The 25,918-nt window shown below is 47.0% G+C and overlaps 1 protein-coding gene across 2 annotated transcripts in view; it reads right to left on the bottom strand.

The window, feature by feature from the left end:
* The window catches only part of ss18 (SS18 subunit of BAF chromatin remodeling complex), a 34,234-nt gene that overhangs the window by 7,763 nt on the left and 553 nt on the right, over positions 1-25,918 (bottom strand). Inside the window, exons 2-7 of one of the 2 annotated variants that reach the window (XM_033019503.1) lie at positions 17,261-17,337; positions 16,788-16,872; positions 15,423-15,576; positions 13,816-14,031; positions 9,450-9,614; positions 7,976-8,077 (exon numbers count right to left, since the gene is read on the bottom strand). In XM_033019503.1, coding sequence (XP_032875394.1) covers positions 7,976-8,077; positions 9,450-9,614; positions 13,816-14,031; positions 15,423-15,576; positions 16,788-16,872; positions 17,261-17,337 — 799 coding nt within the window. The remainder of the gene's footprint in view (positions 1-7,975; positions 8,078-9,449; positions 9,615-13,815; positions 14,032-15,422; positions 15,577-16,787; positions 16,873-17,260; positions 17,338-25,918) is intronic. The other variant, XM_033019504.1, reaches the window with a different exon arrangement.

The following is a 25,918-nucleotide window of genomic DNA, read 5'->3' as shown; positions in this document are numbered from 1 at the left end:
GTGCAGAGTATGATTTGACAGGATAGCATGCTTAAAAGTTTTTTTTATTTTAAAATTGTATCTCGGTGCATGTACAATAGAAACATAGAAAATAGGTGCAGGAGTAGGCCATTCGGCCCTTCGAGCCAGCACCGCCATTCAATATGATCATGGCTGATCATCCAACTCAGTATCCTGTACCTGCCTTCTCTCCATACCCCCTGATCTCTTTAGCCACAAGGGCCACATCTAACTCCCTCTTAAATATAGCCAATTAACTGGCCTCAATTACATTCTGTGGCAGAGAATTCCAGAGATTCACCACTCTCTGTGTAAAAAATGTTTTTCTCATCTCAGTCCTAAAAGATTTCCCCTTTATCCTTAAACTGTGACCCCTTGTTCTGGACTTCTCCAACATCGGGAACAATCTTCCTGCATCTAGCCTGTCCAACCCCTTAAGAATTTTGTACGTTTCTATAAGATCCCTCCTCAATCTTCTAAATTCTAGCGAGTACAAGCCGAGTCTATCCAGTCTTTCTTCATATGAAAGTCCTGACATCCCAGGAATCAGTCTGGCGAACCTTCTCTGTACTCCCTCTATGGCAAGAATGTCCTTCCTCAGATTAGGAGATCAAAACTGTATGCAATACTCCAGGTGTGGTCTCACCAGGACCCTGTACAACTGCAGTAGAACCTCCCTGCTCCTATACTCAAATCCTTTTGCTATGAATGCTAACATACCATTCGTTTTCTTCACTGCCTGCTGCACCTGCATGCCTACTTTCAATGACTGGTGTACCATGACACCCAGGTCTCGTTGCATCTCCCCTTTTCCTAATCGGCCACCATTCAGATAATAGTCTACTTTCCTGTTTTATCACCAAAGTGGATAACCTCACATTTATCCACATTATACTGCATCTGCCATGCATTTGCCCACTCACCCAGCCTATCCCTTCCTCCTCATAGGCTCCAAAGCCACACTCAGCAAAATCAATAACCCCACTCTCACCATCGACGGCACCACTGTCTCCCCATCTCCCCAGGCCCGCAACCATGGCGTGATCTTTGATTCCACCCTCTCCCTTGAGCCTCACATCCGCCATGTCATTAAAACCTCCTTCTTTCATCTCCGCAACATCGCCAAACTCAGACCCTCTCTCACACCTCCCGCTGCTGAAAGACTCATCCATGCCTTCATCTCCTCCCGACTGGACTACTGCAACTCACTTCTCCTTGGCATCAGCTCCACCTACATCAACCGACTCCAACTGGTCCAGAACGCAGCCGCCCGACTCATTACCCACACCAAATCCTGGCATCACATCACTCCAGTCCTCAAACAACTTCACTGGCTTCCCATCTCCCACCGGATCACCTACAAAATCCTGATCCTCACCTACAAAGCCCTCCACCATCTGGCCCCCCCCCCATATCTCACTGACCTCCTCTCCCCCTACCAACCCTCACGGTCCCTCAGATCCACAGCAGCCGGTCTCCTCTCCATCCACAAGTCCAACCTCCACAGTTTTGGGGACAGAGCCTTCTCCAGGGCAGCTCCCAGGCTCTGGAACTCCCTCCCCCAACTGATCCGCAATTCTGTGTCCCTCACCATCTTCCAGTCCCGCCTCAAGACCCATCTCTTCACCTCTGCCTATCCTTAGCCCCACGTCCCCCTCCCTTTTCATCTGTGCATTAATTGCCTCATATTGTGTTTTGTATTGAATTCTGTCTTTACTTTATGTACTAGTCATGTCTCTACTATTTATTTCATTCCCCTTACATGTTTTTCCTCTACCTGCTAAATTTTTGTAAGGTGTCCTTGAGACTCTTGAAAGGCGCCCATAAATTAAATTTATTATTATTATTATTATCCAAGTCATCTTGCAGCCTCCTAGCATCCTCCTCACAGCTAACACTGCCCCCCAGCTTCGTGTCATCCGCAAACTTGGAGATGTTGCATTCAATCCCCTCGTGCAAATCATTAATAATGAACCAATACTAATAATATATCACGATGCAAAAATAGGTTGCCACGTTTTATAAATTACAACATCATTTGCTGCAAGGGTCTTTTGGATGTTTGAAATAGAGGTGAAAGGTGCTAGATGAATGCATCTTACTCCCCCATCCAAGTTTATTGATTAATGTAAAGATACAGCATAGAAACAGGCCTGTCACCCACCAAGTCTATGCCGACCATCGATCACCAGTTCATACTAGCCTACTCCTGCACCTATTGTCTATCTACTGAGGCCAATTAGCCTACAAACCTGCACGTCTTTGGGATGTAAGAGAAAACCCCCAAGGTCACACTGAGACCATGCAAACTTCACACAGACAGCACCCAAAGTCAGGATCAAACTGGTTCTCCAGCGCTGTAAGTCAGAGCCACACAGTACGGAAACAGCCCAACTTGTCCATGACAACCAATATGCCCCATCTACACTAGTCCCACCTGCCCGCATTTGGACCATATTCTTCCAAACCTTTCCTATCCAGGAACCTGTCTTTTAAAATGTTGTTTTCGTACCTGCCACAACTACCCTCTCTCGCAGCTCGGTCCATGTACACACCATGCTCTGTCTGAAAACGTTTGCCCTTGGGTACCTATTAAATCTAGATGTTGGAGGAAACCGGAGCACCGGGAGATACCACATGCGGTTGCCGGGACAACGGACAAACTCCACACGCACGCACACAGACAGCACCAGAGGTCAGGATCGAACCTGGGTCACCGGTGCTGCCAGGCAGCGGCTCTACCAGCTGTGCCACTGTGCATGAAGTTAAAAACTAATATGTCACTCATTTACCCGAGCTTGGGCTATGAGTATTGAACAGGACAAATTGCTGTCAATCATAACAGGCACCTCAAAGGCGGCACGGTGGTGCAGCTGGTGTGTAACTCTGTATCTTGGTACAGGTCCACCGCTGATTTTCCGGCAACTGCTGGTCCGACACCTCCTTTAATCCGGGGAAAAAAAAAAATAAAATTCACGAGCGCAATTGAAATTCCTCCCCTGGAAGTCCCCATGAAAATTTGGTGAGGTGGCCGATCCCGACCGCATCGGGATTTTCACAACGATCTGCGGATCGATTTTGTCCCATGCGGTCGGGGCTCTGGAACTCCGACCCGGCCAGAGTCGGCAGATCCGTTCCCATTGCGGCCTTCCGCAGCCAACTTATGCGGGCCGATATCTCAGGCCCCTAGCGGCCTAGGCAGACCGTGCTGGTACCGTTGGACTACCCTCTGAGGCCGTGGCCTCTGTTGGTCCAGCAAAACGGATAATACGGCAAGGCTCCGGAACCGAGGGTGCCGGAAAATCGGTGGTGGACCTGCACACGCGACAATAAAAAACCAACACCAATATGAATAACATCACTGCAATCAGCAATGCATGTGCATCCTGTATTGGCAGCGATCAGGCTGAGATCTTGTTAATGGCAAGAAAGCTGGAGTAACTCAGTGGGTCAGGCAGCATCTCTGGAGAAAAGGGAATAGGTGACGTTTTGGGTCAAAACCCTTCTGCAGACCGAGTCTGGGGAAAAGGGAACGAGAGATATACACAGTGATATAGAAATATAGAACAAATGAATGAAATAAATGCAAAAAGCAACAACGATCAAGGAAAGGTGGAGCCCACAATGGTCCATTGTTGGCTGTGGCCCAGGGCAGAAAGGCCAGTGTGGGAATAGGAGGGGGATTTAAAGTGTTTGGCAACCGGGAGATCGCGTAGGCCCAGGCAGACTGAGCAAAGGTGTTGAGTGAAACAATCACCCAGTCTGCGTTTGGTCTCGCTGATATGTAGGAGTCCACAAGTTAGTGGCTTCCTGTTTTGTTACCGACTGCTTGTCTAATTTTAGCCAAACCGTCCAGTATGACTCACTCCGCCAGAGTATAGCGAGTTACGATTGACCTCACCCCCCCCCTCCCCCTCCCCCCCACGAGACATTAACAATGCAGCAAACAGCCGTGACTTACGTGGAGTGGAGCCAAGTGGGGAAAAGGCCAAGCGAAAGACAAGAGGAGAGACTGCCTGCTGAAAAACAAGCTGCGCTGACACCACCGTTACACCTCAGATGGATGTACAGCATTGTCTTCAGTTCAGGGCGCCATGTTATAGGAAAGATGTTGTCATGCTGGAAAGGGGGCAGAGAAGATTTACGAGGATGTTGCCGGGACTCGAGGGTCTAAGCTATATGGAGAGGTTGAGCAGGCTGGGACTCTATTCCTTGGAGAATGAGGGGTGATTTTATAGAGGTGTACACAATCATGAGAGGAATAGATCGGGTAAACCCCACAGAGTCTCTTGCCCAGAGAAGGGGAATCAAGAATTAAAGGGCATAGGTTGAAGGTGAGCAGGAAAGATTTAATAGGAACACGAGGGTTAACCTTTTCACAGAAACCATGGCGGGTGTATGGAACAAGCTGTCAGATGAGGTAGTTGAGGCAGGAACTATTGCAATTTAAGAAACACACGCAGTGGGACTAGTATAGATGCAACATGTTGGTCAGTGTGGGCGTTGGGCCGAAGGGCCTGCTTCCACACTGTGTGACTAAAGCCAATGAAGGAGGAAAGAGTACAGCAACACCAACTTGCATTTATAAGGCCGCTTTACCATAGAACAGTACAGCACAGAAACAGGCCCTTCGGCTATTAAACGCCACTATTGCATCTGCATTTCCTTTAAGATTTGACCCCTTTCACAATAGAGCTATTCCTTCGCGTCTTTAACATTTCCACACTGGGTAAAAGGTTGTGACTGTCTACACCATCTACCCCTCACATCATTTGATACACTTCTATCAGGTCTCTCCTCAAACTCCAATGCTCCAGGAAGCAAAGCTGGAGAGAATGAATAGGTGATTGGAGAAAAAGGAATAAGCCAGAACATTTCTTCAGCCTCACTGCCTATCCGACCTGAAAGTCACCTATTCCCTCTCCAGAGATGCTGCCTAGAGCTACCCCAGCACTTTGTGTCTACCCCAAGTATACTATACGCCACCTTTACCACTCTAACTCTGTTGCCACTTTCACCGAGTTGTGGATTTCGACCCTACGATTCCTTTCTTGAAGTCCATTTGGCCCTTTAAGACTGCTTCGCCATTCAATACAATCAAAGCTGATCTGCCCCACGTATCATTTCCTCTTCGGTACCAGTTCCCAAAAGCCCTGAATTCCAATTGAATTGAATTGATTAACAGAACAGACCCTTCAGCCCATTGAGTCCACGCCGACCATCGATCACCCGTTCACACTAGAGCCAGAGACTTGGGGTGCTGTCTGTGCAGACTTTGGCACGTTCTCCCTGTCATCGCGTGGGTTTCCTTCAGTGCACCGGTTTCCTCCCGCATCCCAAAGATGTGCGGGGTTGTAGGTTAATTGGCCCCAGTGTGTAGGGAGTGGATGAGAAAGTGGGATAACTTAGAACTAGTGTGAACGGGTGATCGATGGTTGGCGTGGACTCCGGTCAGGATCAAACCCAGTTCTCCCAAGAAGAGAGATCATTTAACACCAGAAAAGGCAGCTGCCTGCCTATTAAACCCCTCTCACCTGCATCACCTATCACTTGTGCAGGAAGGAACTGCAGATGATGGTTTACACCAAAGATAGACACAAAATGCTGGAGTAACTCAACGGGTCAGACAACATCACTGGAGAAGGAATGGGTGTGGTTTCGGGTCGGGAACCTTCTTCTGACCTATCCATTCCACCCATCACTTGCCAGGCTTTATCCCGCCCCTACTTCCTTTCCAACTATCTTCTCGCTCCTTCCCCCCCAACCCCCCACGATCAGTCTGAAGAAGAGTCCTGACCCGCTGAGTTTTTTGACAAACCAGCACCTGCAGTTCTTTGTCTCCAATTGGAAAATACATATGGCTGTGTTTTTCCAATCGTTCCCTGTTGAATTTTTCTTTTGATTATTCGTGGGGGTGTTATGAAGACAAGGAGGTCTATTGGGGTCTTCTTAGAAAGGAGATGGGGGAATTTATTTCACCAAAGGGTGTTGAATCTATAGAATTCATTGCCACAGATGACTGTGGACCCCATCGATGAATATTTTCCAAGGTGGAGATTTACAGATTGTTGATTAGTACGGGTGTCAAAGGTTATAAGGAGAGGGCAGGAGCATGGGGTTGAGAGGGAAAGGTAGATTAGCCATGAGTGAATGACGGAGTAGACTTGATGGGCTGAATGGCCTAATTCTGCTCCTAGAACTTATGAACGAGGGGGAAAGGAAGTGATGTTAAGACCATGGGGCTTGTTGCAATGAAAGCCCATGAGTTAATCAGACATCCACAAGTCATAGACACGTCACCCTCCCACACAACCCAGGAAGACCCCATCTAAGTACTTAGTAGTTCATCGGTCAGGGCCTGGAGTACAAGTCAGGAACTCATGATGCAGCTCCATAGGACTTTGATTAGGCTGCATTTGGAGTATTGCGTGCAGTTCTAGTCGCCCCATTGCAGGAAGGTTGTGGAGGCTTTGGAGAGGGTGCAGAGGAGGTTTACCAGCATGAAGCCTAGATTAGAGGGCATTAGCTACAGAGAGGTTGGTCGGACTTGGAATGGGCCAGATACAATTATGAGTCATAGATAGGGCACAGACACCAATACAAGAAGGATGTGGAGAAGATACAGAAGACGTCTACAAGAATTCTGTAGAACTAGGAGCTGCAGATGCTGGTTTATACCAAAGATAGACACAAGGTGCCCAAGTAACTCAGCGGGTCAGGCAGTATCTCTGGATAAAAAGGATGGGTGACGTTTCGTGTCGGGAACCTTCTTTAGACTGAATTCTGACTGGATTAGTGGGTATCAGCGATAAGGAGAGGGCGGACCAATTTGGATTGTTTTCCCTGGATTGCCAAATATTACGTGGAGACCTGATAGAAGCATATAAATACCCACGAGCCATGATAAGGGAAACATCCAGAACCTTGTTCCCAGGATGGAAAAATGAAATACTAGAGGGCATGGCTTTGAAGTGAGAGGCGCAAAGTTTAAAGGAGATGTGAGAGTCAAGTTTTTTTTTTTTTTTAAATAAACGCAGAGGGTGGTGAGTGCCTGGAACGCGCTGCCAGGGGTGGTGGTTGAAGCAGGTATAATAGTGGTGCGCAAGAGACATTTGAATGGGCACATGAAATGAAGAGATATCGGTTATGTGCAGGCAGATAACGGTTGGTCATGGTGTCACGATCAACACAGACACTGTGGGATGTAGGGCCTGTTCCACGTTTAATTTTAGTTTATAGATACCGCCAGGAAACAGGGCCTTCGGCCCACCGACCTGCGATACCCGCACACCAACACTATCCTAAACACCAGGGACAATGTTCACAACTTTAACAAGCCAATTATGCTGCAAATTGTACGTCTTTGGAGTGTGGGAGGAAACCGGAGCACCCGGAGAAAACCCACGCAGTCATGGGGAGAAAAGTACAAACTCAGTACAGACAGCACCTGTAGTCAGGATCGAACCCGGGTTTCTGGCGCTAAGGCAGCAACTCCACCGCTGCGCCACCGTGCCGCCCTATGTCTATGTCTGGGATATGCTGCCAGGGGTGGTGTTGGAGGCAGATATACGATAGTGGTATTTAAGAGGCCTTTGTGTGGGTATATGGATGTGCAGGGAATAGAGGGATATGGATGATGTGCAGGCAGAAAAGATTAGTTCAACCTGAGAGTATCATATTCGGTACAGACATTGCGGGCCGAATGGCCCGTTTCTGTGCTGCACTGTTCTATGTTCTATGAATTGGAGAATTGAACAGTGGCAAAGACAGGCCACCTCATTCCAGGCAAATTGAAAATACCGAAGTCACTGTTCTACATTCTCCCCTCGCCAAGAACTTTGTTCCTATCCTAGACAGCGACCCCAAAATCGAAAAGCGAGTGGCGGCCTGCGGTCAGACCAAAAACAGTGGTTTGATGTATGCAACAGAATGGAGCAACGAAAAACAAAAATAAAAATTGATAGGCATGTATTACCATCGGGATAATACTGCTGGTTCATGCTTTCTGGAGCACCCTGCCCATGATTGAACTGATCATTGTAGTACTCCTCCTGACCTGAAAACTGTTGAAGAGCACCTAAAAAAAGTAACAGTCTCACGTTAAGTGCAGCCTTCGCTGTTTAGAATTTATATACAAGATCAATATACTCATCTATTACACACACAGATGCAACGATATATCATTAGATGTTCAGTGTGTACACACATACCTGGTTCAAAATAAAGGAATCATTTCAGCAGTTCACAGAATGACATTATATTTGTCTCCTGAATAGTTTAGAGGAAGACGTTCGATTAAAATATTGCTCAAACTCATGTTTCCATAACTGCTAATTAACGCTATTCATGAACATAACACGATTAATGAATTAGGGAACGTTATTCCCTACTATTAAAACGCTATTTACATTAACGTAAATTCATTCAGAGCGTAAAAGTTACTTTGGAAATTAATAAGTGGGGGAAAAAAAGCTGTCTTAGGAAATAAAATGTTTCCGTGTAACCTCCCCACAGCAATCAGACCCCATCGTTTCACAGCACCCCTCAGGTTCCTTCCCCTCACCTTCAATCACGTAGAGAAACAAAGGAACTGCAGGTGCTGGTTTACAAAAAAAAGACGCCGAATGCAGGAGTAACTCAGGCAGCATCTCTGGAGAAAGCGGATGGGTAAAGTTTTGGGTCGGGACCCTTCTTCAGACGGAGCCCGAAAAGGGACAGAATCTGAAATGTCACTCATCCATATTCTCCAGAGATGATGCCTGATCCGCTGAGTTACTCCAACACGGTGTCTTTTCTTCCTCCAAGCAATTAACACTGAAATTCATAAGCAGAAGACACAGTGGTAACATGTTAAATTGTACCTTTAGACTTTAGAGATACAGCTCAGAAACAGGCCATTCCTCCCATCAGGTCCGTGCCGACCAACAATCACCCCGTACACTAGTTCTACCCAACACACCAGGGACAATTTACAGAAGCCAATTAACCTACAAACCTGCCCATCTTTAGAATGTGGGAGGAAACCGGAGCTCCCAGAGAAAACCCACGTGGTCACATATTCTAATGGGGCAGGGATGAAGTTATTGCTGAATCTGGTGGTACGCGTTTTCAAGCTTCTGCCTGATGGTAGAGGTGAGATGAGGGAATGACCAGAGTGTGCGGTCAAGTGATCACTTCGTACACTCGCACTATCCTGCACACTAGGGACAATTTACAATTTTATCAAAGCCAATTAACCTACAAACGTCTACGACTTTGGCGTGGGAAGAAACCGGAACACCTGGAGAAAACCCAGGTGGTCCCGGGAAGAACACACAGACCCTGTGTTGGCAGCACCGGTAATCAGGATCGAACCCGGGTGTCTGAAGCTGAAATGCGGCAACTGTACCGTGTCGCAGAGTACGTGTGTACACAGTGACTATACATGGGACATGTTGCCAGAGACTCACCTTGCTGAGCCGGTCTGTATGGGGGTATCTGTCTTTGCCCCAACATGTGGTTAGCCTGGTTTACTTGGCTCATCATGGTCATTGGTGGCTGGTTGGGATAATGTTGAGCCCCTCCCTGGGGTATATTGAACTGAGAGACAGGTGCTTGTTGGTGCATCATTGGACCTGAAAGATAGTGCAGTGGTAGAGTCTATGAGTCATACAGCGTGGAAACAGTCCAGCTTGTCCCATCTACACTCGCCCCACGTGCCTCTGTTTGACCCATATCCCTCTATCCTATCCATGTATCTGAATAAATGTTTCTTAAACGTTGCGATAATCGCTGCCTCAACTACCTCCTCTGGCAACTCGTTCCATACACCCACAACCCTGTGTGAAAAAGTTACCCCTCAGATTCCTATAAAATTCCTTCACAGTATATCTATGTCCTCTAGTTCTTGATTCCCCTACTCTGGGCAAGAGACTCTGTGCGTCTCCCTGATCTATTCCTTGCATGTTTTTATACATCCGTATAAGATCACCCCTCATCCTCATGCGCTCCATGGAATAGAGTCCCAGCCCGCTCAAGCCCTCGAGTCCTGGCAACATCCCTGTAAATGTTCTCTGCACCCTTTCCAACTGGACAACGTAGTTCAGTTTAGATTATTAATGTCACGTGCACTGAGGAACAGTGAAAAGCTGTTTTGTTGCGTGCTACCCAGGCAGCGGAAAGACTACACATGATTACAATCGAGCCGTCCACAGTGTACAGATACAGGATAAAGGGAATAACATTTAGCGCAAGATAAAATCCAGTAAAGTCCGACTAAAGATAGTCCAAGGGTCTCCAATGAGTAGATGGGAGGTCAGGACTGCTCTCAAGGTCGGTGATAAATGGTTCAGTTGCTTGATGACAGCTGGGAAGAAGCTGACCCATCACCTACCCATCTTTCCAGAGATGCTGCCCGACCCACTGAGCTACTCCAGCACGGTGTGTTATTGTAGTTTAAAATCTTCACCTGTGGCTTTGGAAACCGGTTGCGGAACCAGTTTTGTGACAGGCAAGATCCTAAATTCATGGAAAGGACACAAAGCACTGGAGTAACTTTGTGTGTCAGGCAACACTTCTAGATAACATGGAGAGGCGGTTTTGGGTAGGGACCCATTTTTCAGATCTATTTCTGAATTATTACCCAAGTACAATTTCTCATCTTCCCATCTCCCTTTTATCCATTCTCACATCCCCTTCCACCCGTCTCCATATCTGACACCCTTTTGTCACACGTACAGAGGTACACTGTTTGTTGCGTGCTATCCAGTCAGTGGAAAGATCATGCATGATTACAAAAAGATAGGCATAAAATGCTGGAGTAACTCATCGAGTCAGGCAGCATCTCTGGGGAAAAGGGATGGGTGACATTTCGAGATGGAACCCTTCTCCAATCTGAAGAACGCCTGAAGAAGGGTTCCAACTCGAAACCTCAGCCATCCTTTTTCTACCGAGATGTTGCCCGACCTGTTGATTTACTCCAGCACTTTGTGTCTATCTTCAGTATCAACCAGCATCTGCAGTACCTTCCTCTGCATGATCACACTCAAGCCATCCACAGTGTACAAATACAGGATAATGGGAATGAGTTTCAGTGCAAAATAAAGCTCAGTAAAGTTTGATTACAGATAGTTTGAGGGTCTCCAATGAAGTTTGAAGGTTTCCATTGAGGGGATGTTTTAGTTTCTCCAACAGTTCATATGTTACACAGCACACCAAAAGGCCATTCGGCCCATCCCACCCATGCCAACATTTATGCTCCACTCAGCATTCCTTCTATCTAATGGCATAATTCAATTCTCCAATTTCAAGCAATAACCCCTTCCTCTTTTCCCTGGCCTCCCTAACCTGGTGCCTACATATTTCGCCCACCACCCCAGCCACACTGCTCCTTCCCCCATCTCCGTAGACTCATCTCCCATCCCCAAATCACTCTTACCCGGGGAGAGAATACAGAAATCATGGGAGGGCTAGTGCAGGATTCCCAAAAAGTTAATCTGCAAGTCGAATAGGTAGTAAAGAAAGCAAACTAAATGCTAGCATTTATTTCAAGAGGGCTTGCACACAGAAATGGATGTAATGCTGAGGCTCTATAACACGTTGGTAAGGTCATATTTGGAATATTGTGAGCAATTCTGGGCACATATGTGAGGAAGGGTGTGCTGGCTCTGGAGAGGGTCCAGAGGAGGTCTACAGGAATAATCCCAGGAATGAGGTTAACCTATGATGAGCATTTGTCAGCATTGGGCCTGTACTCACTGAAGTTTAGAAGAATGAGGGGGGACCTCATTGAAACATACAGAATAGTGAAAGGCTTGGATATAGTGGATGTGTCCACTAGTGGGAGAGTCTAGGTCACAGCCTCAGAATTAAAGGACATTATTTTAGGAAGATGAGGAGGAATTACTTTAGTCAGAGGGTGGTGAATCTGTGGAATTCTTAGCCACAGAAGGCTGTGGAAGCCAAATCAGTGAATCTTTTTATGGCAGAGAGATAGATTTGTGGTTATTACAGATGTCAGAGGTTATGGGGAGAAGGCAGGTGAATGGAGTTAGGAGGGAGAGATAAATCAGCTATGATTGAATGGCATAGTAGGCATGATGGGCCGAATGGCCTAATTCTACTCCCATCACTTACGACCTGATGACATCATGATCTCATGCCTCTTTCCCATCTCACATCCCTCCCTCTGGCTTTACATTCCACTCCTCCTCTCCTCTCCTTATCCGACACCCTTTTGTCCAGTTTTTCACCTGCAGTCTTTGTCACTTTGTCACCATCTGCGAAACGCCGCTCCCCTCCTATCCTGTATCCACCGATCACTTGCTAGGGTTTGCCCTACCCCCAACTCTCTTTTATAGCCCCCCCCCCCCCCCCCCCACCACCAACTATATTTTTGTCCCCTGCGTTTGATGTTAAAAAAAAAGACACAAAATGCTGGAGTAGCTCAGCTAGTCAGGCAGCATCTCAGGGGAGCACGGACGACATTCTTCAGACTGAAACGCAAGAATCTGAAACGTCACCTACCCATGTTCTCCAGAGATGCTGCCTGACCCACTGAGTTTAGTTTAGAGATACAGCATTGAAACAGGCCCTTTGGCCCAGAGTCCACACCAACCAATGATCACCGATACACTGGTTCTATCCTTCACACAGGGACAATTTATCGAAGCTCAATTAACCTAAAAAAAAACCCCCCTGTATATTTGGAGTGTGGGAGGAAACCAGAGCACACAGAGAAATCCCATGTGGTCATGGGGAGAATGTAAAAACTCTCTCCAGACAGCACCCGTGGACAGGATTGAACCCGAGTCTCTAGCGCTGTGCGGCAGCAACTCCAACAGCCCCACTCGATCTTCACTGGGACACTGTTTGCATTCTCCGTGTGGTTGCAACCGTGGTTTTAAAGAGTAGAAAGAAAGAACTGCAGATGCTGAGCTACAAAAATTGTCTGAAGATGGGTCCTGACCCGAAACATCACCAATCCATGTTCACCAGAGATGCTGCCTGACCCGCAGAGTTACTCCACCACTGTGTCTTTGTAATTGGGTTGTTTGTAGATTAAGTTGAATTGACAGTAGGCCTATTACTTGTTTTGGTGTAGAACACAAAGTGTTGGAGTAACAACAGGTCAGGCAACATTCCTGGAGAACATGGTGAGATAATGTTTTGTGTCAGGGCCTTCCCTCAAACTGACTATAGTAGGGAGAAGGCAGGAAAGGAGATGTGGGCGGGACAAAGCCTGCCATATGAATGAAAGAAGAGGTTTCACTGCCCCTTCCATCCCCTCCACCACTACAATCAGTCTGAAGAAGGGTCAAAATCCAAAACTTTGCTTATCCACGTTTTCCCAGATATGCTGCCAGAACCGCTGGGTTACTCCGACACGTTGTCCGCGTTCAATTCAATTCCCATTACAGTGACTCCTCTTATTTATGGGACATTCTGAACAGCCAACAGTTGACCTGCGATTCCTTGTTTCTGCATTATTTTAGTTCAGTTTTTAGTTTATTGTCACGCGGGTGAGGTGCAGTGAAAAGCTTTTGTCACGTGCAATCCAGTCAGTGGAAAGACTGTACATGATCACAATCGACCCATCCACAGTGTACAGATACAGGGTAAAGGAATAACATTTAGTGCAAGATAACATCCAGTAAAGTCTGATCAATAATCGTCTGAGGGTCTCCAATAAGGTAGATTGGTGGTCAGCAGCACACTCTAGTTGATGGTAGGACATTTCAGTTGCCCGATAACAGCTGGGAAGAACCTGGAGGTACGACGTCACACTTCTATACCTATTGCCCGATGGGAGAGGGGAGAAGAGGAGGTTCGATGTACCTTGGCTTGGCTGCATGTTGATGTTAGGTCGGGGTCCGTAACTCCCCATCGACTGCCCCTGGCTCACATTTATCTGGCTCTGCACCGGCATCGACTGCGACAAGGGCACAGAGTGACTGTAGCCGCCCATCGAGCTGTGGCTACCGGCTGGCATGCTGACCGAGGCGTTGACCAGACCAGCCTGTACGGGACCTTGCACTGGCATGTGGTTGGATCCTGCCGGAGTTTGCAAAACAGAATACAATTACCAACACTGGATGTGGAGCGGATGTTTCCACCAGTGGGAGAGCCTAGGACCAGAGGGCACAGCCACAGAATAAAAGGACGTACCTTTGGAAAGGAGAGAAGAATGAATTTATTTTGTCAGAGGGCGGTGACCAAATCACCACCAATAGCATGGAAACAGGCAATTCGGCCCACTGAATCCATGTCAACCATTGATCACCTCGATGTTGCTCTGCTTTTCCATCCACTCCCTACACACTAGGGACAATTTACAGGGGCCAATTAAGCTACAAAGCCGCACGTCTTTGGAATGTGGGAGAAAGCCGGAGAACCCTGAGGAAACCCCCACACACACACACGGTCAGGATCAAACTCGGGTCCCTGGTTCTAGGAGGCAGGTGCTCTACCCGCTGCCCCGACTGTGCCACCCAAAACCACCCAATGTTGCTTACTCATCGGGTTCGCTGAGTTACGAATTTACACCAAAGGCTCAATGACCTCTACTCATCCGTCAGAGTATGGAGTACAGACTTTGGGGGATCGTGTTGCAGTTATACAAGACATTGGCGAGGCCACGTTTAGAGAATTGTGTACATTTTTGGGCGCCATGTAACAGGAAAGATGTTGTCAAGCTGGAAATGTTGCAATGAAGATTTACAATGGATGTTGCCAGGACTCGAGGGCCTGAGCTACAGGGAGAGGTTGGGCAGGCTGGGACCGTAGTCCTTTGCCTCTGTCCCACTTAGAAAACCCGAACGGAAACCTCTGGAGACTTTGCGCCCCACCCAAGGTTTCCGTGTGGTTCCCGGAGGTTGCGGGTGGTTGCAGGTAGTGGAAGCAGGTAGGGAGACTGACAAAAACCTCCGGGAACCACACGGCAACCTTGGGTGGGGCGCAAAGTCTCCCGAGGCTTCCGTTCAGGATTCCTAAGTGGGACAGGGGCATTAGAGTGCAGGAGGACGAGGTGTGATCTTATAGAAGTGCACAAAATCATTCGAGGAATAGATTGGGTAAATGCATAGAGACTTTTGCCCAGAGTAGGGGAATCGAGAACCCGAGGGCACAGGTTTAAGATGAGGGGGAGGGGAATTTTAATAGGAACCATGAGGGGCAACTTTAAAAAAAAAAAAACACTAAGGGCAGTGGGTGTATGGAACGAGCTGCCTGAGGATTCTAGTTTATTGTCACGTATACCTAGATACAGATAGTTGAGGTGGACAGTATCACAATGTTTAATAAATATTTAGACATGGATAGGACAGGTTTCGAGGGATATGGGCCAAATGCCTGCAGGTGGGACTAGTGTAGATGGGGCAGGTTGGTCGGTGTGGGCAAGTTGGGCCGAAGGGCCTGTTTCTGCGCTGTGCGACTCTATGACGCACCTGGCATCTGGCCGTTCATCTGGTTCTGCATGTGAAGCACAGGTGCACCCCCTCCGACCATGCCATCCGCTGCCATGCTGTGCCCGTGAGCAAGCTGGGTCATTCCACTCTGGTTGATAGACCCGGACCCCATTGGCATGGATTGTGTTGGAGGCTGCAAGGCAAAGGACAGACAACATCAACGTCTGTTCAACGTCACCCCATATTACCCCCCCCCCCCCCCCCCCCCCCCAATTTACAAAAATAAAACTCCACTGTTACTATTCCAACCTTTTGGAATTTACTTAGTTTAGTTTATTGCCAACTGTTACAAGTTTAGTTATGTTTCTTGTCTAGTTTAGGTACAGTGAAAAGCTTTTTGTTGCGTGCTATCAAGACGGTGGAAAGACTATACATGATTCCAATCCAGCCGTCCACAGTGTACAGAAACAGGATAAAGGGAATACCGTGAATTTTAAAAAGAGAGTCGTCAAAGCAAGAAATGTTGCTGTCGGAGTAGAGATGTAAATAAAGTGGAGCCATTGCAATGCGAGATTGCAGATCCATTTCTGACACACACGCACACACACAGACGCGCGCGCACACACACACGCACACACACGCACAGACACGCGCGCACAGACACACGCACACGCGCGCGCACACGCAAACACAGACGCGCACACCCAGAGTCGCCATCTTGGAATCCAGTACTGCTCCAGTAGACCGAGTGCACGGGTGGACCGCGCCAAAACATTAGTAAAGGTGCCAGGGGATATGGGGAGAAGGCAGGAGAATGGGGTTGAGAGGGAAAGTTAGATGAGCCATGATTGAATGGCGGAGTGGACTCGATGGGCCGAATGGACCAATTAGACAATAGGTGCAGGAGTAGGCCATTCGACCTTTCGAGCCAGCACCGCCATTCAATGTGATCACGGCTGATCATCCCCAATCAGTACCCCGTTCCTGCCTTCTCCCCATATTCCCTGACCCCACTATTTTTAACTCTGCTCCTATAACTCATGAACTGATGTATAAATACGCAAAAGGAATTTCACTGTGCAGTTCAAATAAAGAACCATTGAACGTACAGATAATGGACACAGCCTCCATTCCATTGACTACATCTTTGTAAATGGCGCTAAAAACATGGCGCACCTTGCATGTGGGATCAGTGTACTATTTCTGTACACTTGCAGATCATGGATATGCTTGCCCATGGCAAAACTGTACTGGGCTGTTTGTAAGAAAGGAATTTCACTCTGCGTTTGCACTTCGCACACGTGACAATAAAGCACCATTGCCTTGTGGCAGTGCTCAAGTGTGATCTCCAGGTCCCAGCATCTCCTCCAAGGACTGGCTTTATTTAGCAGGGACACTACTTACAGCTGGCAACAGCGACTGCATGTTCTGATTGGAATCTGCTATGGTTGCTAAGTAGACCAGGTTTCTATGAAGCATCTGCTGGTACCTAGAAGTGAACACAAAACGCTATTGAGTTAGGGGTTAAAACATGGAAACAGGCACTTTGGCCCACCAAGCTCCCACCGCCCACCCATGTCTCCAAGTCCCCACCGCCCACCCATGTCCCCGAGTCCCCGCCACTTTGTGTCTATCTTGTGTAACCCAGCATCTTTATTTCCTTCCTACACATCTAGTTTCATGTCAGGACTCTTCTTCAGACTTGGCATTTTGGACCTTTCTGATTCTTCAGAGTCTGAAGGAGTGTGTGGGTGCTCCTGTTTCCTCCCACACCCCAAAGCGAAGGTTCAGAGTTAATTGAATGTATCCCTCTCTCTCTCTCTTTGTTATTTCTTGGTGCACATGACAATAATAAACCAACATCAATACCAACTTACTGAGAACATTCAGCGGATTTCCCTTTGCTCTGGTAGTCCATGATACACTGGATTAGCTGGTTGTTTTCATCCAGTAACTAACAAAAGAGAGAAAGATTAGTGCATTTGAGTGCAATAGTGCATACAGCGTGGAAACAGGCACTACAGCCCACCTTGCCCACACCGACCAACATGCCTATCCACACTAGTCCCACCTATCTGCGTTTGGCCCACACCGACCAACATGCCCCTCCACACTAGTCCCACCTATCTGCGTTTGGCCCACACCGAACAACATGCCCCTCCACACTAGTCCCACCTATCTGCGTTTGGCCCACACCGACCAACATGCCCCTCCACACTAGTCCCACCTATCTGCGTTTGGCCCACACCGACCAACATGCCCATCCACACTAGTCCCACCTATCTGCATTTGGTCCATATCCCTCTAAACCTGTCCTATCCATGTACTTGTCCAAATCTTTCTTAAATGCTACGGTGGTCCCCGCCTCAACTACCTCCTCCAGCAACTCGTTCCACACACCCATTACCCATTGTGTGAAAAAGTTGCCCCTCAAGTTCCTATTAAATTACACCCCCCCCCCCCCCCCCCACCTCATACCCATGTCCTCTGGTTCTCGATTCCCCTACTCTGTGCCACCCGATCTATTCCACTCATGATTGTATACATGTATACTGATTCTGTGTCAAGAGTAAATGCAGGCAGTTCACGCTCGCATGGGATGGATGACAGATATGGGTCTAAGGCGGGCAGGTGGGACGAGCAGAGCTGGGGCACCTTGGGCGGCAGGGGCAAGTTGGGCCGAAGGGGCTGTTTCTATGTTGAATTAGTCTATAACTCTGTGACCTATTGGCGATGAAGTTGTGCCTCAAACTAAACGCTCTTCACCCACCCAGCATTGCCACGTTAGAATACATGGCACACAACACGCAAAATGCTGGAGTAACTCAGCAGGGCAGGCAGCATCTCTGGAGAATGTGGATTGGCAACATTTCAGGTCGGGACCCTTCTTCAGAATTGATCATTTGGATCAGGACCTTTCCGATTCTTCCGAGTCTAAGAAAGGTCTGGGTGCTCCGATTTTAATTCAATGATGATACTTTATGGTCACATGTGCCTAGCCACAGTGAAATACTTTGTTTTTGCATTCATTCTGGTAAAATCATACAGCAGACCTCACCTAAGCAGCCTTGGCACCGACAAAGTTACAACATTTCAACAGATCCACGGACCTTGCACTTTTACCTGCACTTTCCCCTCAACTGTAATATCATATTCAGCACTCCAGTATTTATCTCTGTGCACAGCCTGGTGTACTTATGCATAGACACATAGAAAATAGGTGCAGGAGTTGGCCATTTGGCCCTTTGAGTCATTCAATATGATCATGGCTGATCATCCAAAATCAGTACCAAGTTCCTGCTTTCTCCCCATATCCCTTGATTCCATTCACCCTACGAGCTAAATCCAACTCTCTTTTAAACATCAAGTGAATTGGCCTCCTCTGCCTTCTGTGGCAGAGAATTCCACAGATTCACAACTCTCTGGGTGAAAATGTTTTTCCTCATCTCAGTCCTAAATGGCCTACCCCTTATTCTTAAACTGTGACCTCTGGTTCTTAACTCCCCCAACTGGGAATAAATGCCCAGTCAAACTATTCTTTCATCATATGTCAGTCCCGCCATCCCAGGAATTAGCCTGCTCCTATGCTGCATTCCTTCAATAGCAAGAACGTCCTTCCTCAAATTAGGAGACCAAAACTGCACACAATACTCCGGGTGTGGTCTCACCAGGGCCCTGCACAACCGCAGTAGGAACTCGTTGCTCCTAAACTCAAATCCTCTCACTATGAATCACTTGATAGTACTCATCTATAGTATGATTTGTCTGGATAGCACGCAAACTGAGCTTTCACTGTATCACAGTCCACGCCACAATAATACTAAAACAAACAAAACAGGCTCAAGTTCACATTTTAACTGTAAACTCCAGCTCTCCAGAACATTGAAACCTACTGAATCATGAAAGGCCTGGATAGAGTGAATGTGGAGAGGATGTTTCCACTAGTGGGAGAGTCTAGGACCAGAGGACACAGCCTCATAATTAAAGGATGTACCTTTAGAATGGAGATGGAGGAAGAATTTTATTTTAGTCAGAGGGTGGTGAATCTGTGGAATTCATTGCCACAGGCAGCACTGGATATAAGCGTTGATTGACATATTCTTGATTTGTATGGGCATCAAAGATCACGGGGGATAAGGTAGGAGAATGGGGTTGAGTGGGAATGTTGTTCCTATTACTTATGCTCTTAAATGAGTCTTAATGTTTATCTTGTGATCGCGTCGGTATTCTCCGATTGCTCTGGTTTGCACCCATACACAGCACGTGCAGGATTGCAGGTTAATTGGCTTCCGTTAGTTTATTGGGGCAATGCAATTGTTAAGAATTATTTGCTATCTCAAAAAGTTGTGTTTGGTTTTATTATTGCCACGTGTACCACAGTAAAGTGAAAAGCTTTTTTGTTGCCTACTATTCATTCAACAAAATAACTACACGTTTACAATCAAGGACTCGGTGGGTTGAAGGGCCTGTTTCCACACTGTATCTCTAAACTAAACTCTTAGCACTCAGACGCCTACAATCGTAAGTACAGAGACCAAATCTTCATCCCATCCAACCCAAGCCGCCTGTTTCATGTAGAGATAGTGTAAAAACAGGCCCTTCTGCTCACCAGGTCCAGCGATCCGTGTTACACTAGCGCATACACTACACACTAGGGACAATTTACAATTTCCCCCCCCCCCCCCCAAAGTGAATTAACTTACAAATCTGTACATCTTTGGAGGGTGGGAGGAAACCGAAGCGGGTTATTAGCTGGAGAAGGTTATTGGCTGCAACCTTCCCTCCATTGATGAACTGTACACTGCAAGGGCCAGGAAGCGAGCGGGTAAGATCATCTCTGACCCCTCTCACCCTGGCCTCAAACTCTTAGAATCACTTCCCTCTGGAAGGCGACTCCGGACTGTCAAAGCTGCCACAGCCATACATAAAAACAACTTTTTTCCACGAGTAGTAGCTCAACTAAATAGCCAAAAATCTGTAGCCTCCTTTTGCTCTGGTATTTTATTTAATTCACATGTTTAATCAATAATCTGTTATTAATGTTTAATGTTTTATGCATCATTCTTAACTGTCACTATATGTCACGTTGTCACTTCCGGGCAGAGCACCAGGGCAAATTCCTTGTATGTGAATACTTGGCCAATAAACTTATTCATTCATTTACTTGGAGAAAACCCACGTGGTCAGTGAGAATGTACAAACTCCATACAGACAGCACCCATAGTCAGGATCGAACCCGGCTCTCCGGCGCTGCAAGGCGGAAACCCTACCGATGCGCCACCATGCAGCTGTTGTACCTATCCATACCAATCCCATTCACCTACGAGGTCACTTACATTCTCTGCCTTGCTTTTTTTACATTAGTAACAAGGTTATTAATATCAATATGCTCGCCCATCAACAGAATGAGTAGGTGGCCTGATTCATTCCAACAAAAGTCATCAAGATAGGAACTTAATTTGCCATCATGCATAAGTCACCCTGGTTAGTCACCATCTTCTTGCACATTGTATTAACCCCTGCACTGCCCCTCTGGGCCTGCAGAATCCTGATCTATTCTGTTTCCACCGCGCTAGACATTACACTAAATATGGTTCATCCCACACCCCTGTTTTACAGATCTGCGTCCTCACCACAAACTCCAACTAAACTAGGAACTGTCTTAGTTGCACTAGGGACTAATATCAGGCATTTTAATGTTTTTTTTTAAATGTATTATGTTATTTATGAGCACTGTGTTTACAGGGCTGTTAGGCTGCTGCAAGAAAGAATTTCCTTGTTCCGTTGTCAGTACATATGGCAATTAAATGCTCTTGTCTTTTGATATCCTCAATGGGAACAGATCCCTTCAGACTCTCCTTTCCTCAATCAACCAATCATCTCCAAAACACACAGTGCAGGAGTAACACATTGGGTCGAGCAGCATCTCTGGAGAACACAGGACCGCATGACCCCAACAACTCTCACCAACTTCTACAGATGCGCCGCGTAAAGCAATTTATCAGAGGGATGTATCAGAGCATGGTTTGGGAGCAACTCCATCCAAGTCCGATAAAGGATCATCCCAGGGTCTCTAATGAAGTAGATAGAAGCTCAGAATCGCTCTCTAGTTGTTGATAGGATGGTTCAGTTGCCTGATAACAGCTTGGAAGAAACTATCCCTGAATCTAGAGGTACGAGTTTTCACACTTCTGATCATCTTGCCTGATGGGAGAGGGGAGAAGTGAGACTGGTCCTTGATGATGCTGGTGGCCTTGCTGAGGCAGCATGAAGTTTAGATGGAGTCAATGGAAGGGTGCTTGGTTTGCTTGATAGTCTGAGCTGCTTCCACAGTTCTCTGCAATTTCTTGCTTAGTTGAGGTTAGTTTATTGTCACTTGTACCGAGGTACAGTGAAAAGCCTTTGTTGCGTGCTAACCAGTCCTGTTCCGGTCTTGGATGGAGCCATCCCTAAACCACGCTGTGATGCATCCCGATAAAATATTTTCCACGGCACATCTGTAGAAGTTGGAATAGAGAGGTGGGGGTGGGACATATTCTGGCAAGTGAAACGTGGATAAAGGTGAGGGGGGTTGAAAAGTAGATAGACAATAGGTGCAGGATTAGGCCATTCGGCCCTTCGAGCCAGCACCGCCATTCAATGTGATCATGGCTGATCATCCCCAATCAGTACCCTGTTCCTGCCTTCTCCCCATATCCCCTGACTCCACTATCTTTAAGAGCCCTATCTAGCTCTCTCTTGAAAGTATCCAGAGAACCGGCCTCCACCGCCCTCTGAGGCAGAGAATACCAGACTCACAACTCTCTGTGAGAAAAAGTGTTTCCTCGTCTCCGTTCTAAATGGCTTGCTCCTTATTCTTAAACTGTGGCCCCTGGTTCTGGACTCAGATGGGTGGAACAAGTGATAAAGGCTGGAGACAAAAAGACAGAGAAGAGGTACTGATGTTGCCTGTCCATTTCCTCCACAGATGCTTGCACACTCATTGAGTACCTCCAGCACTTTGTTTTTTCTTCAAGACTGCAGCATCTGCAGTTTCCTTTGTCGCCAGTTGTCGTGTGCCCTTTTGCATCTATAGAATGTCTTTGTTACTTTATGATTTCTTTGCCCTCTCAATTTTAAAACAAAGTTCTTTGCATTGGTTTTGCTCAATTGCACATTTGAACTGTACAATTCATTTAAGGCTTAAATTTACACATTTTATTGACTAGTTTTTATTTAAATTTTCTTCAATCATGCTATTCCTATGTCTCACACAGCTGTTTTAGTTTAATTTAAAGACATGCCCTTTGCCTCACTGAGACTGCGGCAACCAACTAACACTACCCTACACTCTAGGGACAATTTACAGAAGCCAATTAACCTACAAACCTGTATGTCTTTGGGATGTGGGAGGAAACCGGAGCTTCTGGAGAAAAACCACACAATCACAGGGAAACCGGACAAACTCCATCCAGGCAGCACCCGGTGGTCAGGATCGCATTTCGGCCACTGGTGCTGTGAGGCAGAAACTCTACCGCTGCGCCACCGTGTCTTTTGCAAAATGCTTCTGCTGTTCATCTACCATCTTCAAACATATAATTATCTTATTCATAAGCTATAGCCTTACTCTTTATCTTCCATTGACTCCATCTACATTTCACGCTGCCTCAGCAAGGCCACCAGCATAATCAAGGACCGGTCTCACCCTGGTCACTCCCTCTTCTCCCCTCAGGCAACTATCAAGCTCTTGAACATTACACAACACTGACCTCAGCAACTATGAACTGCTGGTGTACAGTAGAGAGCACATTCGCTGGCTGCATCACGGCCTGGTTGGGCGACTCGAACACCCAGGAATGAAGGGGACTAGAGTGGTGGACAACGCCTGGTTCATCATGGCTACTGACCTCCCCACCATCAAAGCGATCTACAGGAGGCGCTGCCTCAAAAAGACCGCCATTATCTATGACCCACACCAATGGCTCAAAGGTGCTTTTATGGTCACATGCGTGAAGTGCTTACACAGTGGAATTATTTATCTTACAAACAATCCAGTAGAGTATCGCCAGATCCCCGATCAGCAAGTGTACAGAAATAGTCTATCGAGCCCGCATGGAAGAGGCGCTAGGTTTTGGCGTCATTTTCAAAATCCAGTCCACATTCGAGTTCTTATCAGTGGTGCCTGTTCCAGGCATGTCCCAGGCTGTTGTGGACCTCCAGCAGTCGTCTACCTTGGGTGCCACGTCCCTCTCCTCGCCCGCCCCCCTCTGATCCCCGGGGTCGCCTCCTGCAGCCAGCCGCGAGGACGCAGAAGGCCAGACCCCAGTTCCCTCTCCTACACCTTGGCCATGCTCTGGTTTCACTCCTGCCATCAGGAAGGTGGTACAGGAGCCTGAAAACCACGACCTCATGGTTCAAGAACAGCTTCTTCCCAACAACCATCAGGCTCTTGAACACTGCACAACACTAACCTCAGCTACGAACTTCTATAGACCATCTTTGGTTGCATTTTGGGCTTTTTTTTTTTTTGCCTTAGTATTGCAGTTATTAATAAATAATAAACACAAATGCAATGAATTACCTCTGTGCATTGCGTCCTATTAGGCTGCTGAAAGTAAGAATTCATTTGGAAACAAGGAAGTGCAGATGCTGGTTTACAACAACAAAAATTGCTGGAGTAACTCGGCAAGTCTGGCAGCATCTCTGGAGAACGTGGATAGGTTATGTTCTGGGTCGAGACTCTTCTTCAGAATGCAGAAGCAAGGAACTGCACATGCTGGCTTACAAAGACACAAAGAGTTTGTTGCGCAGATCAGGGGAATCGGGAACCAGAGAACATAGGTTTAAGGTGAGGACGGGAAAGATTCAAGGGGAAACAAGGGTGGTGGATGTATGGAACTAACTGCCAAAGGTTGTAGTTGAGGCAGGGACTATTGCAACATTTAAGAAACGTGGATGGGACAGGTTTAGAGGGATATGGGCCCCAAGTCTAGGCAGGTGGGAATAGTGTAGACGGGGCATGCTGGTCGGTGTGGGTATAGAAACATAGAAAATAGGTGCAGGAGGAGGCCATTCGAGCTAGCACCTATTCATTGTGATCATGGCTGATCGTCCCCTATCAATAAACCGTGCCTGCCTTCTCCCCATACCCCTTGACTCCACTAGCCCCTAAACATAGAAATGGCAAGTTGGGCCAAAGTTGCAGTTTCCTTGCTGAATGACTCTATGACTCCATAAGTGCTTGAGTAACACATCGAGTCATGCAGCAGCAGGCAAGAATTAATTTGTTCCATTGTCATAGTCATACAGCATGGAAACCACCCACTTACACCAATCATTAATCCTTTATATTCTTCCTACATTCTCATCAGCTCTACTCAGATTCTATCACTCAGCTACACAAAGGACAATCAATTATTTGACTAGTTAACCGGGGCGTGCAAGGAAGCCAGAACACCCAAAGTCATAGTGGGTCATAAGTGTAGAAACAGGCCCTTTGTCCTAACTTGCCCACACCGACCAACATGTCCCATCTACACTAGTCCCAACTAACTGCCTTTGGCCCATACACCTCTAAACCTGTCCTATCCATGTTCCTGTCCAAATGTTTCTTAAACGTTGCGATAGTACCTGCCTCAACTATGCAGCTCGTTCCACACATCCACCACCCTTTGTGTGAAAAAGTTGCCCCACAGGTTCCTATTTAAAAATTTCCCTCCTCACCTTAAACCCATGTCCTCTGATTCTTGATTTCCCCCACTCTGGACGAGAGACTGTGTGTCAACCAGATCTATCCGTCGGTTGGCTTGACACATGATAATTAAACACTCTTGAGGGATCTTCGACTGGGGTGAAAGGTCCGGTAATTCATCGCCAGGATAAAGACTGACTCCAACCACAACCCATCCTGGGAGTCGAGTCTAGCCGTACATTTTACCCAACGTGAACACACTTAACGAGAACAGTCCTGTTAGGACTTGACTGAAATAACCTCGTCAAGTCCCGTAGCGGATTTTCACCAGCGATCGTGGATGGATGTGTTCAGGACCCATATCCCTAAAACATAACACTCAAAAGGCAAGTACAAACTTCACACACATTACATCTGGGAACCCCCTAGAGTACAACTCGAGATTAGTTTTACTTGGCATCGCGTTTGCATGGACATTGTGGGCCGAAGGGCCGGTTCCTGTGCTGTACTGTTCCATGTAGACCTTAACACAAACGGAAATCTTGCGATCAGAGCGGAGGAGAAAAAAAAGTCTCGCATTTCGTGCCACCAAAGCCCAAAACTTTAAGTAACTTTCTTTTTACAAAGGGGTCGTCAATAAATATATCCATCACACGCCATTGGCGTTTAGGTTTAGGAGCACATTTCACATCAAACAGAGCTATTGCTTCTACACGAAACCAGCGAGGGATTAAAAAGTTTACGCAGAAGTCTAACTCTGCTAGTGCCTCAATTAATATATTTACTCGCGCCCACGGTGTACTATCGAGGGAAAGACGCCGAACCCGCAGTTTGAGAAATACATTCAAGCCCCAAACATTAACAG

This window comes from Amblyraja radiata, chromosome 4 (genome assembly GCF_010909765.2).
Source record: "Amblyraja radiata isolate CabotCenter1 chromosome 4, sAmbRad1.1.pri, whole genome shotgun sequence".
Lineage (NCBI taxonomy): Eukaryota > Metazoa > Chordata > Chondrichthyes > Rajiformes > Rajidae > Amblyraja > Amblyraja radiata.
This window is presented reverse-complemented; position numbering and strand designations above follow the sequence as displayed.